This window comes from Musca autumnalis, unplaced genomic scaffold (genome assembly GCF_047663935.1).
Source record: "Musca autumnalis isolate F117 unplaced genomic scaffold, ASM4766393v1 scaffold_3, whole genome shotgun sequence".
Lineage (NCBI taxonomy): Eukaryota > Metazoa > Arthropoda > Insecta > Diptera > Muscidae > Musca > Musca autumnalis.
The window spans coordinates 38,822,042-38,840,838 of record NW_027411866.1 but is presented as its reverse complement, the minus strand read 5'-3'; the positions used below and the strand labels follow the sequence as shown (position 1 = coordinate 38,840,838).

General features: G+C 31.8%; 1 protein-coding gene across 2 annotated transcripts in view; it reads left to right on the top strand.

The window, feature by feature from the left end:
* Mvb12 (multivesicular body subunit 12-like Mvb12) overlaps nucleotides 1-16,836 on the top strand; it is a 50,592-nt gene extending 33,756 nt beyond the window's left edge. For both annotated transcript variants that reach the window (XM_073972036.1, XM_073972035.1), the window contains exons 2-6: nucleotides 1,644-2,075; nucleotides 5,442-5,600; nucleotides 15,633-15,827; nucleotides 15,898-16,285; nucleotides 16,351-16,836. In XM_073972036.1, coding sequence (XP_073828137.1) covers nucleotides 1,864-2,075; nucleotides 5,442-5,600; nucleotides 15,633-15,827; nucleotides 15,898-16,285; nucleotides 16,351-16,476 — 1,080 coding nt within the window. In that variant the 5' untranslated portion in view covers nucleotides 1,644-1,863 and the 3' untranslated portion in view covers nucleotides 16,477-16,836. The remainder of the gene's footprint in view (nucleotides 1-1,643; nucleotides 2,076-5,441; nucleotides 5,601-15,632; nucleotides 15,828-15,897; nucleotides 16,286-16,350) is intronic.
* The last annotated feature ends 1,961 nt before the right edge of the window (nucleotides 16,837-18,797 follow it).

Sequence of the window (18,797 nt, the reverse complement as noted above, 5' to 3'; positions counted from 1 at the left end):
TTTAATAGAAACTCTTGGCGATAACAAGATTTTCTATACAAACTCATGCCGATAACAAGCTTTTCTACAGAAACTCTTGTCGATAGCAAGACCTTCTATAGAAACTCTTCTCTATAACAAGATTTTCTATAGAAACTCTTAGCAGTAATATGAAATACTATAACAATTCTTGTCGATAACAAGATTTTTAAAGAAATTCTTGTCGATAACAAGATTTTTACAGAAATTCTTGTCGATAACAAGATTTTCTGTAGAAATAGTTGTCGGTCACGATATTTATTATATTTTAAGAAATTCTTGTCCATAACAAGTTTTTTACAGAAATTCTTCTTGATAACGCAATATTCTTTTTAATCACTTGACGACAACAAAAATTTCTATAGAAATTCTTGTCAATAACAAAACATTCTATAGAAATTACTGTCGATAACACATTCGTATACATAAATTTAAGAAGAAATATATATGCCGATTATAAAAATTTCTATAGAAATTAATTTCGATAACAAGAATTTCTTTAAATACTCTTATCGTTAATAAGGTTTCATACAGAATCTTTTGTCAATAAGGTTTTCGGTGGAATTCTTATCAATAACAAGGTTTTCTATAGAAACACTCGTCGATAACAAGATTTTCGGTAGAATCTCTTGTCGATGACAAGATCTGTAGAAACTCTTGTCGATAATAAAATTATCTATAGAAACTCTTGCCGACAACAAGATTTTCTATAAAAACTCTTGTCGATAACTAGATTTTCTATAGAAACTCTTGTCGAAAATATGATTTTCGATCAAAGCCATTGTCGATAGGAAGATTTTCTATAGAAACTCTTGTCGATAAAATGATTTTTGATAGAACCCATTGTCGATAGCATGATTTTCTATAGAAACTCTTGTCGATAACACGATTTTCCTTAGCAACTCTTGGCGATACCAATATTTTCTACATAAACTCTTGTCGATAACAAGATGTTCTATAGAAACTCTTGTCGATAACAAGATTCTCTATATAAATTGTTGTTGAAGACAAGATTTGCTATAGAAATTACTGTCGATTACAAACTTATTGAATTTATTGTCGATATAAATATGTGCTATGGAAACGGTTGAAGGCTTTACACTTTATACTCTTCCCATTTAAAATACTTGCATTTTTGTAATCTGATTCAAAGAAACATGATTATTTCGCATGGGCTTCAGCATTTTTAGACCACCAATATGAAAACGTACCAGTTTTGCAGTTTTTTTAAGTTCAATAAACAACAAATCAAATATGTATAGACTTTCGGAATTAATTTGCAGTATTCTCACATTTCCTAAGTGCCACGGAATGCAAAAAAACATTTTCTGTAAACAAAAATTGTTGAATAATCGAACAAACAAAACAGATGACAAACGTATCTTGAATAAGCAGATATCTCATTTCGTTTACAAAAAAAGTAAATAAACCAACAAAATCTGTGGCGAGATTGCCATAATTTAATGCAGCTTTTGCCATAATTGCAGAGGAAAAAATATTACTACTCCCTTCCAAATTTGTTGATGTTGTTGTAGATCTTCTGTTTTTAAAACTTGTGACTAATATTTAAATAACTTTATTAAATTTTTTATTTGTTTTTTTTTTTCTCTGTGTTTTTTTTATAGCCTCTTCAACGCAAGCCAGCTTTGGGTATCGCTACAAAAACAATAACAACAAAAAAGAATACACCAACCATTGGCCTGAACGGAAATATAGGTGAAAGTCACTGATAATTGAATTGTTTGTGTTTTTCGTTTATTTGCCCGCCGTTTGCTGCTCGGCAACGCAGCCATCTCCATCAAGCTGGCTACCAAAACAGACGCTTTATTCGTATTCAGTAAAGATATGAATAAAGCGGGGAAACATATACAATCGGGCGCCAGTAATGGACCCTTAATAGCACCCAATTCACCACTGCTACAGACATCGACAACAGTGGGAGGAGGCGGCAGCATCGGCTCAACGACAGCTTCAAAGAATGTGATCACATCGATAATGAATTTTCTGCCAGACAATCGACCAATCACATCACTGCACATTGTCGAAGACTATGAAAAGTAAGTTAGCATTAGAAATATTAATTGATTTTGATTAATACATAAGTTGAAATAAATAAATTGGGAATGGCAAGCAAATAATGGTAAATTATAAAGATTATAAGATTTTCTATAGAAATATTAAAAGAAAATAAGTTTTTAATTAGACAATCTTGCGATAATAATATTTGCTATAGAAACTCTTTTCGATAACAATACTTTCTAAAGAAACTCTTGTCGTTAAAAAGATTTAATTTAGAAACTCTTGCCGATAGTAAGATTTTTTATAGAATCTCTTGTCGATAACATGCTTTTCTAAAGAAACCCTTAGCAATAATAATAATATTTTCAATAGAAATCCTTGTCGATAACAAGATTTTCTATAGAAACACTTGTCGATAACAAAATTTTCTATATAAAATCTTGTCGATAAAAATATTTTCTATAGAAACTCTTGTTGATCACAGGATTTTCTATAGCAATTCTTGTCGATAACAAGATTTTCTATAAAAGTTCGTATCGATAACAAGATTTGCTATTGAAGCTCTTCATTTCATTTCATCGATAAAAAGATTTTCCATAGAAACTCTTGCGGAGAACACGATTTTCCATAGAAACTCTTGTCGAGAACAAGATTTTCTATAAAAGTTCGTATCGATAACAAGATTTGCTATTGAAGCTCTTAATTTCATTTCATTTCATCGATAAAAATATTTTCCATAGAAACTCTTGTCGAGAACAAGATTTTCTATAGAAACTCTTGTCGAGAACAAGATTTTCTATAGAAACTCTTGTCGAGAACAAGATTTTCTATAGAAACTCTTGTCGATAACAAGATTTTTCATAGAATCTCTTGTCGATAACAATATTTTCTATAGAATCTCTTGTCGATAACAAGATTTTCTATAGAAACTCTTGTTGATAACAAGACTTTCTATAGAAACTCTTGTCGATAAGATTTTCTACAGAAACTCATGTCGATAAGATTTTCTACAGAAACTCTTGTTGATAACAATATTTTCTATGGAAACTCTTGTCGATAACAAGATTTTCTATAGAAACTCTTGTCGATAACAAGATTTTCTATAGAAACTCTTGACGATAACAAGATTTTCCATAGAAACTCTTGACGATAACAAGATTTTCTATAGAAACTCTTGTCGATAACAAGATTTTCTATAGAAACTCTTGTCGATAACAAGATTTTCTATACAAACTCTTGTCGATAACAAGATTTTCTATAGAAACTCTTGTCGATAACAAGATTTTCTATACAAACTCTTGTCGATAACAAGATTTTCTATATAAACTCTTGTCGATAACAAGATTTTCTATAGAAGCTCTTGTTGATAACAGGAAATTCTAGATAACAAGATTTTCTATATAAACTCTTGTCGATAACAAGATTTTTTATAGAAACTCTTGTTGATAACAGGATTTTCTATAGATATTGATGTCGATAACAAGATTTTCTATAAAAATTCGTATCGATAACAAGATTTTTTATTGAAGCTCTTATCGATAACAGGTTTTTCCACAGAAACTCTCGTCGATAACAATATTTTCCGTAGCAATTCTTGTCAATAATAAGGTTTTCTATATAAATTCTTATCGATAACAAGATTTTCTATTGAGGCTCTTGTCGATAACAAGATTTTCTATAGAAACTCTTGTCGATAACAAGAGTTTCTATCGAAACTCGTGTCGATAACAAGATTTTCTATAGAAACTCTTGTCGATAACAAGATTTTCTATAGAAACTCTTGTCGATAGCAAGATTTTCTGTAGAAACTCCTGTCGATAACAAGAAATGTATAGAAACTCTTGTCTATAACAAGGTGTTCTATAGAAAAACTTGTCGATAGCAAGGTTTTCTATAGAAACTCTTGTCGACAACAAGATTTTCTATAGAAACTCCTGTGGATAACAAGATTTTCTATGGAAACTCTTGTCGATAACAAGATTTTCTATAGAAACTCTTGCCGATAACAAGATTTTCTATAGAAACTCTTGCCGATAACAAGATTTTCTATAGAAACTCTTGCCGATAACAAGATTTTCTATAGAAACTCTTGCCGATAACAAGATTTTCTATAGAAACTCTTGCCGATAACAAGATTTTCTATAGAAACTCTTGTCGATAACAAGATTTTCTATAGAAACTCTTGTCGTTAACAAGATTTTCTATAGAAACTCTTGTCGATAACAAGATTTTCTATAGAAACTCTTGTCGATAACAAGATTTTCTATAGAAACTCTTGTCGATAACAAGATTTTCTATAGAAACTCTTGTCGATAACAAGATTTTCTATAGAAACTCTTGTCGATAACAAGATTTTCTATAGAAACTCTTGTCGATAACAAGATTTTCTATAGAAACTCTTGTCGATAACAAGATTTTCCATAGAAACTCTTGTCGATAACAAGATTTTCTATAGAAACTCTTGTTGATAACAATATTTTCTATTGAAACTCTTGTCGATAACAAGATTTTCTATAGAAACTCTTGTCGATAACAAGATTTTCTATAGAAACTCTTGTCGATAAGAAGATTTTCTAAAGAAACTCTTGTCGATAACAAGATTTTCTATAGAAACTCTTGTCGATAACAAGATTTTCTATAGAAACTCTTGTCGATAACAAGATTTTCTATAGAAACTCTTGCCGATAACAAGATTTTCTATAGAAACTTTTGTCGATAACAAGATTTTCCATAGAAACTCTTGTCGATAACGAGATTTTCTATAGAAATTCTTGTTTATTGCAGGGATTTCTATAAAAATTTCTGTCGATAACAAGATTTTCTTATTAAACTCTTGTCGATAACAAGCTTTTATATAGAAACTCTTGTCGATAACAAACTTTTATATAGAAACTCTTGTCAAGAGCAAGATTTTCTATAGAAACTCTTGTCGATAACAAGATTTTCTATAGAAACTCTTGTCGATAACAAGATTTTCTATAGAAACTCTTGTCGATAACAAGATTTTCTATAGAAACTCTTGTCGATAACAAGATTTTCTATAGAAACTCTTGTCGATAATATAAATTTCTATGAAACTCTAGTCGATAACTAGATTTTCTATAGAAACTCTTATCGATAACAAGATTTTTTATTGAAACTCTTGTCGATAACAAGATTTTCTATGGAAGTTCTTGTCGATAACTAAATTCTGTATTAAAATCTTGTCGATAACGAGATTTTCTGTCGAAATTCTTGCCAATAATAAGATTTAAAAACTATTGTCGATATTTCTATTGGAGCACTTGCTGTAAACTAGATTTTCTTTAGAAACTGTGATCGATCACAAGGGTTACTTAATTATTTCCAACCGATAACAAGAATTACCAAACCCCTTAATAATGTCTTTGTTTTTCTTTTTGCAGATGTCCAAAGAATTTTACTCCAATCAGTCGTACTTATGATCAAGATGCCGATGCTGATTTGTGGCGGGAAAGTAATTATCTATTTGGACGCCAAACCACACGATATTTATGTTTATCGAAAACAGAGGGCTTGCCGGAATATGTTGTGGAAACATTAAAGTAAGTAAAATGGATGAGAAGAAGACGTTATTTTGTTTCTTCCCTTGTGGTTTTTCATAATTGCTATTATTATTACTGTTGTAGTTGGTCGTGTCCATGTTACCTTAGCTAAGTCTTACCGCCATTGTTCATCTGGCTGTGCTATGCTTTTCTTTTGCCGGGAGATACGTTGTTCATATAACTACAATGTTTTATTTTTCACTTCTTTGTTTGCTCTGAACTTAATTAAGGTCAATCAACTTTTAGTTACCGGCTATAGTTTGTTTGGAAAACGGTAGAGTGTGGGGTTTTTTGTGGCTTCAGCGTTTTTTGTAGCACACATTTATTGCTTTTATCGTTCTTCATTCTATTTTTAGAAACAATTTGATTTTCATTTAGTTTGGGGAATTGGGATTGGTGATTTCCGCCATTTGGGATAGTTCTCTTATCGTAATGGTTGCATTTAAGTGATTATCCTGTCAATGAAAATAAAGATAAACAATAATAATTTAATGGTTTTTCGATAATATCCGTGTACGTCACTATTTCAGGAAGTGACTGATCTATTTCATGGAATGTTGTTGTCAATATGTTTTTGGTATAATGAGCATTTCGTTTATATTCTAAATATTTCAATAATGTTATATACTTAACATTAAACCCAATTTTGTCACTTCATGTGCAATTTATCGTCAGCATGTTGACCTTATAAGCTTTAATTGAATACATAGATAATTGTTTCAACTATTTTTGGCTATCTTATCTTGGTTGCGTGCTTCCATTGTTGTGTTTTCATTTCTCTACGTATTTATTGTTAACATTTGAATAAACAACTGTTAATACAAACGAAACAAACAACAAACAACTGTTAGTGAGAGTGTTATGATGAATGGGTTCATCAGTGAGAACGTTTTTCATATTTACCTTGTGGATAACAAGATTTTTGCAAACAACGCACTCCGATAACAATTCTTTCCATATTTTTCATTAAAAACAAGGCACAAGAGCAGATAAAAATATTGTCTAAAAATTCTGGATAGATAGTCAGATTTTTTTACCGAAATTCGCGTAGATAACAGATACCCAGCAAAATGTTCGATGCCAAAGATGACATTCAATCATGGGTGCAAGTGATCTAGCATGTCATCTTTTTAGCATCTTCATCGATGAATTTTATATGAGCGTGGACCCCAAAAGATGACGTTCTTTTCTGGATCCTAAGCATGTCATTTTAACCAATGCGTTGACATGTCATTTCCACCAATGCTTTGGCATGTCATTTCCACCAATGATTTGACATGTCATTTTCACCAATGCTTTGACACGTCATTTTCACCCATGCTTTGACATGTCATTTTAACCAATGCTTTGGCATGTCATTTTCACCAACCCCTTGGCATGAAATTTTCATGTATTGTTTGGAAAATGGAAATGCTGTATTGAAATATGGTTTTCATGAAAAACAAAACTCTTTATTAATTCAAACGAATTCATGAAATAGCTACACTTAATTTATCAGTTTAGTTTTTCAAAAGTTTACATCCAAAAGTGCAATGTAATCACCTCCGCTGCAACGCAAAAGATTACTTCCTCCGTTCTCCGCAACTGATATTCTTTCATCTTACAAAAGGTTTTTTCAATTATCTTCCCATCACCAGTTCAGATTTCAACATGGACTCCAAATGCACTCCTTTAAGTATTTTTATTTCGTAAATTACTTTTATTTTATAATTTTGTTATTTTATAACAACATTTTGGTAATTTATACTCTTTTGTTTAGTGACGGAAATATGTAGGGATCTACAACCCGGCTTGCTTTAGGGATCTCTAAAAACAAAATGTAACGAACGGGGAGGAGAGACTTTTTTTGGAAAATACCATTTATGCTTAATTAATTTATTTTTAATTGTTTCTTTCCAAAAGTAGTTTCTTCTTTATTTTCAGATTCTGGTCCTTTTCGTTTCGGACTTTTTTTCAAATTCCAAGAAGCGAGATTTGATTGATTTCATTCTATGTCAGACTTAGAACAGACAAGGGAACTTTTAAAATAGCAATGTGTGTAGTCCGATTCTATTTATAGCTCGATGGTTGGGACTTCATATAATACCAATTGTTTAGAAGTTTTAGTTGTTTGATATGCAGGAAATGTAAGACAACATCACGACGACAGTTGGTCTGTTCCAGAAACTGCAAGAATCTACTTATTTTTACTACGATAACAATTTTTCCTTTATGTTATCGAAAAAAATAGTAAAAATGAGTAGATTTTTGCAGTACTGGAACATACCAAAATGAAAATAAACAGGTGTGTAAATAAAAACACAAACATCATCTCTGTTGGATCGATGGAATGGGTACAAATGCTGATGAAAAGATCGGATCTTTCACGACTTCCTTTGCATTGGTTCAAATCCTAATGAAAAGATCGGATCTTCCACTACTTCCTTTGAACCAATGCAAAAGATGACATGAATTCACGTCATCGCAAAGAACCCCTTCCGTCAAATTTTGCTGGGATATTTATACCCTCAGCCTTTAGGCTAAAGAGGGTATTTACACTTTGATACGACCAAAAATGTGCCTTATCGAAATAATGGTTTTAGACCCCAAGTATGTTTGTACGATATCCGTTCAGACAATTTTGAGTAGATCTAGCAATGTCCGTCCGTCCGTCTGTCTGTCTGTCCGTCTGTCTGGCTGGCTGGTTGGTGCGCACGATAACTCTCGAACGAATCAATCGATTCGGTTCAAATTTTGGGTATCGAAATATTTTGTCCAGATTCGATTTAAGTTCGAAGATGGGTCATATAGGTCCACTCCTTCAGGTACCTCCCCCACAAATGTTCAAAAATTGTCGCAAAACTTGTGCGAACGATAAATCTTGTACGGAATAACCGATTTGGTCCATACTTTGCACATCGTGTAATTTCTACCAGACTTAGATGAGGTTCCAATACGGACTCAATCGGCCCACTCCTTCGGGTACCTCCCACACAAATTTTCGGAAAAGTTCAGTTTAGGACCTGGTCTCGAATCGCTTTGATTTTTGTTTACGCATGTTGTATTCGCTGTCCTCTATGCGACGCTGTAAGTTTCATTAGGGGCAAGTCCATACTTCCTGAGAAAATAGCCTGAAAGTTAAAAAAAACCCTATGACACCGTGTGTAGTGGTTGGAGCGCAAGATAACTCTCGAACGGATCTGCCGATTCGGTCCAAAATTTAGCTTTTGTAATATTTTGTCCAAACTTAGTTCAAGTTCAAATATGGATTATATCGGTTCACTCCTTCCGGTACCTCCCCCACAAAAGTTCGAAAATGTTCGGAAAATTTGTGCGTACGATAACTCTTGAAGGGAGTAACCGATACTTTGCACATTATGAAATTTCTACCAGACTTAGATGAGGTTCCAATATGGACTTAATCGGTAAACTCCTTCGAGTACCTCTCACACAAAATTTCGGAAGAGTTCAGTTTAGGACCTGCTCTCGAATCGCTTTGGTTTTTGTTGTAACATCTTGTATTCACTCTCCCCTGTACGAAGGTACAAGTTTCCTCAGGGGCAAGTCCATACTTCTAGAAAAAATAGCCTGAAAGTTAAAAAACAAACCCTATGACGCCATGTTTATGGGTGGAAGCGCAAGATAATTCTCGAACGGATATGCCGATTCCGGCCAAAATTTGGCCTTCGTAATATTGTTTCCAAACTTAGTGTAAGTTCGTAGATAAGCCATATCGGTCCACTCCTTCAGGTACCTACCCCAAAACATATGGACCGATTTTGTCCATACTTTACACAAACCCCCTATGGCACCCCCATGGTCTATGTCGGTCCATTCCTTTAAGTACCTTTTCCACAAAATTTTTTAACTTTAATCCTAATCAACATTTTTGTCGGTTCATACGACCAAAATGTTGAAACCCCCTAAATACATAAGTTTTTTTTTGTGAAAAAAAGTGTTTCAATTTGCACAGGCTGAGGGTATAACTCTGTCGGCAAAGCCGACTGATACTTTTTACTTGTTTTTTAGAAAATCGTACCGATATCAATTTTCTGTGAGAAAATAGTTTGTCGGTAATAATATTTTCTATATAAGCTCTTGCTGATGACAATATTTTCTATAGAAACTCTTGTCGATAACAAGACTTCCTATAGAAACTCTTGCCGATAACAGGATTTTCTCTAGAAACTCTTGCCGATAACAAGATTTTTTATAGAAACTCTTGCCGATAACAAGATTTTTTAAATCAACTCTTGCCGATAACATCATTTTTTCTAGAAATTCTTGTCCATTACAAGATATTCTATAGAAACTCGTGCCGACAACTGTATTTTCACTAAAAACTCTTGCCGATAACGGGATTTTCTCTCAAAGCTCTTGTCGATAACATGATTTTCTCTTTAAACTCTTTTCTATGGAAACTCTTGCCGATAACAAGATATTCTATAGAAACTCTTGCCGATTAAAAGATTTTGTATAGAAACTCTTGCCGATAACAAGATATTTTATATAAACTCTTGGAAATAACAGGATTTTATGTAGAAACTCTACTCCATAACAAGATATTCTATAGAAACTCTTGCTGATAACGGGATTTTCTCTAGAAACTCTTGTCGATAACAGGGCTTTTTCTAGAAACTCTTCTCGATAACAAGAAACTCATGCCGATAAAATGATTTTCTTAAAGCATAGTACACACGGTCCAACAAAACTGACAGTCATCGAGGTCTATTTCGTTAATATCAAAGTCTAGCTGAATAATTACTTTTCTAATCACTAAATTATACCTTAAATGTTGTATTTCAATCATTTTTAGCTAACAAAAAGTTTTTATTTGCCAGAAAATTGCTGTAAAAGTACGTTGACTGTCAGTTTTGTTGGACCGTGTGTACTATGCTTAAGGAACTCTTATCGATAACTAGATAATCTATGAAAGTTCTTGTCGATAACAAAATTTTCTCGAGAAACTATTGTCGATAACAAGATTTTCTCTAAAAACTCATACCGATAACTGAATTTTCTCTAGAAACTCTTCGATAACAATTTCAATTTATTTATAAATGAGAACTTAGCCCATAGAGCCAAGAACAGTTCCAAAACCTACAAAACATTTACTACTCAATAAGCTCAAAAACAACAATGTATTACATTTGGCATTCTCAAAAAATTCAGTAACAACAAGTAACTTGAAATTTAACAACAGCAAGTACATTAAAGTGGGGTACACACGATCAGTTTTGACTGTCAGTTTTGCTCAAATAATCGGTTGCTTGCCGGTGTGGCCGCTAATTTTTATCAGTCATCAGGCAACCACAAAATATTTTGTGGTTGCTGGACAGTTTGACATTTATCGATATTTCGGAAAAATCGACAGTCAATACTGATCGTGTGTACCCCGCTTAAGACAATATAAAGAAATAGTTGTTTGACAAACCAGCCAATCAATGTTAAAAATCAAGGAACATTGATAATCATAGACATCTTTAACCCAGATATGCCCATTGCTTGATCGTGATCATTTTAAAAGTATTTTTATATTATTTTAGAAGCAAATGTGAAATAATAACAGTATGTTTATACGTTTTTTAAAAATTTTTTGAAAAAAGTGGTTTTTGAGGCCACTTTTGGACACAGGGTTTTATGTTATAACTGGGAGTTATGGGACACAAAACATTTGACATATAGTCCAAAGACACCTTTTCGGCATCTAGTTAACGTTTTTTCGTAGTAGGCTCCACATCGTGTATGTTTTCGTTATAAAACTACCCAATAATTAATCGGTCATAACGCAAATCATTGTAAAAACTAAGCGATAGGTGGCAACTTCTATGAACTAGACCTCAAAACTCAAAAATAGTAGCTCAATATAATGGAATCACATAATATCCCAAGAGCTACAGATGTGTACTGAGTATATCACCAAAATAAACGGTACTTTGATAAACATAACATATCAAATTAGCAAGAATTTTGTGTGTCCTATATAAAGGACGCTGGGCATATCTGGGTTAATACCAAAAAAGTATTGACCATCAAATCAAGTCTGATTTACTACATATTCGAATTCGAACCTCTTTTCTATAACAAAATTTTCTATAGAAACTTGTCGATATAGTGATTTTCTATAGAATTTTCGATAGCAAACTTTTCTATATAAACTTTTTGCCATAATAAGATTTTCTATAAAAATTATTCTCGATAACAAACCTTTTTATACACACTTTTTTGTCGATAACCTGATTTTCTATGGAAATTATTTCCATAGGAGCTTTATCCTCTCCAAACTATGATTTCTATTTCTATGACTAATATTGTCAAAATTTCTGCCGTATTTCAATTATCTCTACATTATCTTAAATCTGTCCTTATCTCAACTGCAACTTTGCCGTCATTGCTAATCAGAAGACAAGTAAATACTCAAGGTTGCCCAAAATAAATGTTAAATTGATATGAAAAAAGAAAATAAAGACACTAAATGATATTCAAATGAAATGTGAGTCATCAACATTCTCATTCTGCTTATTCCGTGGTTCATTTCAATAATAAAAAAAAGCTTTTAAATAGATACAAATTATATCGTTTGTCAATACATTTCGATTACATTTGCAACAGACGCTTAATAAGGTGATCGATGTCAACCACAAACAAGGAAAACAAAACCAAATGTCTTGCTAATGACGTTTTGAGTGTGTGTGATGACGACATAAAACTAACCAACCAGTGGATTGGTGGTAAATCCGTAACGGGGTACTTGTGGTATTAGTCATGATCATCATCATCATCATCTATCCAATGCTTGTAAATTTATACGGGTATTTCCCAATAAGAGACAAACTGTAGCACAAAGACCTCACAGCAGCACCACGCATTTTTTTCTGTGATCGCATGTAGCGTCAATTGAAAATTATATAATAAACATAAAAACAAATTACTTAATTAGACTTTGTCAATTATGTTGTTGTCTTTTATGTGTGTTGTTTCTTGTTGTTCTTGTTAATGATGTCTATTGACATTAATTGTTTAAGTATCAAAAAACCTAAAGCTTAACCCTACTTTCCGAAGACAAATTGTGCGTTATTAGAAGTATTTATTAGAATGACTTTGAGTTGTCAATTTGTGTTTGAAAATACGTGAAACTATTAAACTAAATACATACATATGAACAAAATTATGAAACAAACAACAAGTACTTTAAAAGGCAATCTTGTTAACTCCAAGAATTGTTGAAGAAAATCGTATAACCGGCTAAAATTTATGGCAAATATTGTTATCGACAAGAATTTCCATAAAAATCCGGTTATCGAAAAGAGTTTCTATAGCAAATATTGTTATAGACAAGAGGTTTTATGGAAAACCAAGTTATCGACAAGAGCTTCTGTAGAAAATCTTGTTATCGAAAAGATTTTTTGAAGAAAATCTTGTTATCGACAAGAGTTTCTATAGAACACCTTGTTATCGACAAGAGTTTCTATAGAAAATCTTGCAATCGACAAGAGTTTATATAAAAAATCTTGTAATCAACAAGAGTTGCTATAAAAAAATCTTGTTATCGACAAGAGTTTCTATAGAAAATCTTGTTATCGACAAGAGTTTCTATAGAAAATCTTGTTATCGACAAGAGTTTCTATAGAAAATCTTGTAATCAACATGAGTTTTTATAGAAAATCTTGTTGTCGACAAGAGTTTCTATAGGAATTCTTGTTATCGACAAGAGTTTCTATAGAAAATCTTGTTATCGAAAAGAGTTTCTATATAAAATCTTGCTATCAAAAAGAGTTTCTATAGAAAATCTTGCTATCGACGGGAGTTTCTATTTAAAATCTTGTTATCGACAAGAGTTTCTATAGAAAATCGTATTGTCGACAAGAGTTTCTATAGAAAATCTTATTATCGGCAAGAGTTTCTATTGAAAATCTTATTATCGGCAAGAGTTTTTATAGAAAATCTTATTATCGACAAAAGTTTCTATAGAAAATCTTGTTATCGACAAGTTTCTGTAGAAAAACTTGTTATTGACAAGAGTTTCTATAGAAAATCTTGTTGTCGACAAGAGTTGCTATAGAAAATCTTCTTATCGACAAGGGTTTGTATAGAAAATCTTATTATCGACAAGAGTTTCTATAGGAAATCTTGTTATCAACAAGAGTTTCTATAGAAAATCTTCTTATCGACAAAAGTTTCTATAGAATATCTAGTTATCGACTAGAATTTCTGTAGAAAATCTTGTTATCGACAAGAATTTCTATAGAAAAGCTTCTTATCGACAAAAACTTCTATAAAAATCTTATTATAGACAAGAGATCCTATAGAAAATCTTGTTATCAACAAGAGTTTCTATAGAAAATCTTGTCATCGACGGGAGTTTCTATAGAAAATCGTTTTGTCGACAAGAGTTTCTATAGAAAATCTTATTATCGGCAAGAGTTTCTATTGAAAATCTTATTATCGGCAAGAGTTTCTATAGAAAATCTTATTATCGACAAAAGTTTCTATAGAAAATCTTGTTATCGACAAGTTTCTGTAGAAAATCTTGTTGTCGACAAGAGTTGCTATAGAAAATCTCCTTATCGACAAGGGTTTGTATAGAAAATCTTGTTATCGACAAGAGTTTCTATGGAAAATCTTGTTATCGACAAGAGTTTCTATGGAAAATCTTGTTATCGACAAGAGTTTCTATAGGAAATGTTCATACTGAAAAGAGTTTCTATAGGAAATCTTGTTATCGACAAGAGTTTCAATAGAAAATCTTGTTATCGACAAGAGTTTCTATAGAAAATCTTGTTATCGACAAGAGTTTCTATAGAAAATCTTGTTATCGACAAGTGTTTCTATAGAAAATCTCGTTATTGACAAGAGTTTCTATAGGAGATCTTCATATTGAAAGGAGTTTCTATAGGAAATCTTGTTATCGAAAACAGTTTCTATAGAAAATCTTGTGATCGAAAAGAATTTCTATATAAAATCTTGTTATCGATAAGAGTTTCTATATAAAATCTTGTCGAAAAGAATTTCTATAGAAAATCTTGTTATCGAAAAGAGTTTCTTTAAAAAATCTTGTTATCGAAAATAATTTCCATAGAAAAACTTGTTATCGAAAAGAGTTTCTATATAAAATATTGTTGGCGAAAGTGTTTCAATAGAAAATCTTGTTATCGACAAGAGTTTCTATAGAAAATCTTGTTATCGACAAGAGTTTCTATAGAAAATCTTGTTATCGACAAGAGTTTCTATAGAAAATCTTGTTATCGACAAGAGTTTCTATAGAAACTCTTGTAATCGACAAGAGTTTCTATAGAAATTCTTGTTATCGACAAGAGTTTCTATAGAAAATCTTGTTATCGTCAGGAGTTTCTATAGAAAATCTTGTTATCGACAAGAGTTTCTATAGAAAATCTTGTTATCGACAAGAGTTTCTATAGAAAATCTTGTTATCGACAAGAGTTTCTATAGAAAATCTTGTTATCGACAAGAGTTTCTATAGAAAATATTGTTTTCGACAAGACTTTCTATAGAAAATCTTGTTATCAACAAGAGTTTCTGTAGAAAATCTTGTTATCAACAAGAGTTTCTGTAGAAAATCTTGCAATTGACAAGAATTTCTATAGAAAATATTGTTATCGACAAGGGTTTGTATAGAAAATCTTGTTATCGACAGGGGTTTGTATAGAAAAATCTTGTTATCGAATAGAGTTTCTATAGAATATCTTGTTATCGACAAGAGTTTCTATAGAAAATCTTGTTATCGACAAGAGTTTCTATAGAAAATCTTGTTATCGACAAGAGTTTCTATAGAAAATCTTGTTATCGACGAGAGTTTTTATAGAAAATCTTGTTATCGACAAGAGTTTCTATAAAAATCTTGTTATCGACAAATATTTTTATAGAATATCTTGTTATCGATATGAATTTCTGTAGAAAACCTTGTTATCGAGTTTCTTTAGAACTTCTTTGTATCGATAGGAATTTCTATGAAAAATCTTGTTATCGATAGGAATTTCTATGGATATTTCCTTTAATTTTGTATAATAATTTCTTTTTTATTTCTCTTTGCAGAGTTATTGCTGAAAAAATTGCACCACCCAAAGAATTTTCACTACTATCACGCACCGCAGATTCCGATCAAAAGGCATGGCGTAAAAGGCAAATTGCTTACAAATTGTCTAAACGCGGAACAGTTACACATGCAGTAACAGATATTATTTTATGTTCTAAATTGAAAATTGCTCCTGATGGTTTTAAGCTGGCAGGGTAAGGGAGGAGGGAATGCCCACATTTGAGAATAACTAATTGATATCAATGTCGTTGTTTGTATTTACAGTGATATAAATGGTATTTTAATATGTTACAAAACGGGTGCAATACCTGTACGTATGCCACCGCCCGTGCCCGGTTTGGTGCCAGCTCAAACAAATGGTGGTGGTATTTCGGAAGCGGAAAAGGCTTTAAATCGTTTAAATTTAAATAATGGCTCGAGAAATCCTAAACAACCTCTGCCGCCAGTGCCAAATGCTGCCGAGGATCATGATTATGAAGAAATTCAGCAATCTTATCAAATCAATTCACCACTGAGACCTGCCCCAAGACCACCAACAGCAAATCGTAGTTCACCAGCAGGCCATAGCATTGGAACTTTGGGTACTTACAATGATGTTGAAGGTGTGCCATTTGTGATTAATCCTTTATTGAAATCAAACAAACAAGATGAGGTATGGAAAATGGGAAATTTATAATGAAATTGAGCTTTTTCAAACATTTATTTTTGTCATTTTAGCTCTCAACACTGCCACAACTCAGCGATTTTGTATTGAAAAAGGATCTTGATTATGATTTCCAATTGGAAAGACAAACGCTGTGTGCCATGAAATCATCGGCTTCCAAAAATCCTTTTTTTAAATAAGATCGTCCCCTCCTATAAGTCTTTGAAAAAGCACGAACAACAATGGTAGAAATTTCGAAACAAAATGTAGTAACTCATTTGAAGAGTTTGTCTAGAATATTGATATATATTTTGAAACATATAATTATATATACAATATGTACGTATGCCTCCTCCATTTACTTATACAAATTGTTTATTTTTTTCAATAATTGTAATCATCTTTGTAAATTCCTTAATGTTTTAAGTGATTTAGTTATATATTTTATATTAAGTTTAGAAATATTTTAAATATTTGAAGTTTATATATTCGTATTTAGAAGTGCTTTACACTACTTTGTGATATCATAAATGAAACATTTTGATAATGAAAAAAGAAAATTGCCAACAAGAAAATTTATAGAATACAATTTTGTTTTTACTTAAAGAACGATTCTATGACTCGATATTATAACATAGCAATAGCTAATGGAAGTTTGATATTTTTTTGTAATATCAGCCATATATTCCAAACAATAACTATTGACAGGTTATAATAAGGGGAATATCCTTAAACACTTTATTTAAAAGTCAAAAACTTGTCATAAACAATAATCGTTAAGTTGATATATTTAAACAAGTTCATATTTCACAAATATATTTTCATGTGGCATTCATTAAAAGAAAAAAATTAAAAAAGAAAATAAGAATTAATTAAGTTAGTCTACCTTCCTTAAGTAGAAAAAATACAAAAATTAGAAAAAAAAATATTTTTGGAGGAATTTTTATTCATAAACTAAGCTGCAGCATAGCCATTCTACTTTTAAACTAGTTTTGGGGGTACAAGTTATATTGTTGTACCCTCAGCCTTTAAGCTAACGAGGGTATGTACATTGAGGCCCCAAGTATGTTTGAATGAAATCCGTTTCGGACAATTTGGAGTCGATGTGGCCATGTCCGTCCATCCGTCTGTCTGGCTGGAGATCACGATAACTCTCGAACGGTAGGAGCCATTGATAAGGCTAGCAAGCAGTCTTTGGGGGGTTCGTGTCCTATTCACGGATAATCATATAACCAACCTGGTACGACACAATAAAATTTATTGTAGACTCCTAGTTTCCTTACATATGGACTGATTAGAAGAAAAGCCCCCTAAAGCAAAGTATCCTATCAACAAAGCCTAAATGTGGTTCTCGAGGTGTCAAGAGAAACCAGTGCCTCAAAACCCACAATATCATTGGTTCTAGTGGCATAATAATTTTTAGAACCCCTAAAGGCAAAGTTATCGCAATAGAGTTACTTATTCATCCTTTCATACCCTTGAAGACAAACACCCATAGAAGTTCCTATTCGCAAAACATTTTCAAATATATTCCAACATGTTTCAATTTTTATTTTTTTATAATTAAAAAAAAAATATTATTATTATTTTAATTTCATGCATGGGCTATATTCTCAATATAAATATATGGGGTACTTTAAGATTTTTTGAATTGAAATCTAAATACGTTTCGTAAAACTTCAACTTCATTAAAGTGAACGATATATTATAATTGATCGGCAAAATAAACACAATAGACGAATATATGTATATCGATAAAGAAATTTTGATGTATACGAAAAAATTATGCAAGAATGCATTCTAAATGATTCTATAATATCAAATATTATATTTTATTTGATTATGTACAAAAATTGGAAATACATAATTGATTCTGACGAAAAAAATTTCCAAATCTTTCCTCCGCATAGGTATTTATTGTACAATGTAAAATCTGCATCAACCTGCTTGCTTCACATTCAGCACAAGGCTGAAGTAAAAAATCAAAACATTTGCTCTCTTTGTTTGCGTTCGGGTCGTGTGTATGTGAATTGTCGAAAAACTTCGTAACCAGCGGTCAATGGATATTCGGGACTGTTTTATGGATGGACTAGATTGTACTCTTCTTCTTTAAAGCCCAAATGAATATTAGCCCCATGAAATTCGCACAAAATAGGAGTGTCTCAGTACATACCCGATAGATCAAGTTCGGATCTTTTAGAATTTTTTCGCGGCGCTTATTTCAAACTTTAAAACAAACAAAACTTCCTCATTTATGGAATCAAAAAGTCTAATGGGTCGATTCCGTATTGCGAGGCGAGTCATGTCGCGTCGTCTATCGTCTCTGTGACAAAATTTAAAAAATGCACTACGTAAAGCGATAGCAGATTATCGTCGATAACAAGTTATCGGTGATGTAGCGGAGCGTTTTTTGTTTTGATTTCAATAAATTAGAAAAAAATATCAGAACAAGTTGTACACAAAATTTATAGTTTTCTAAAATGATAAGCTCAGTGGAACTATTTTTCGATGATAGTGAAGA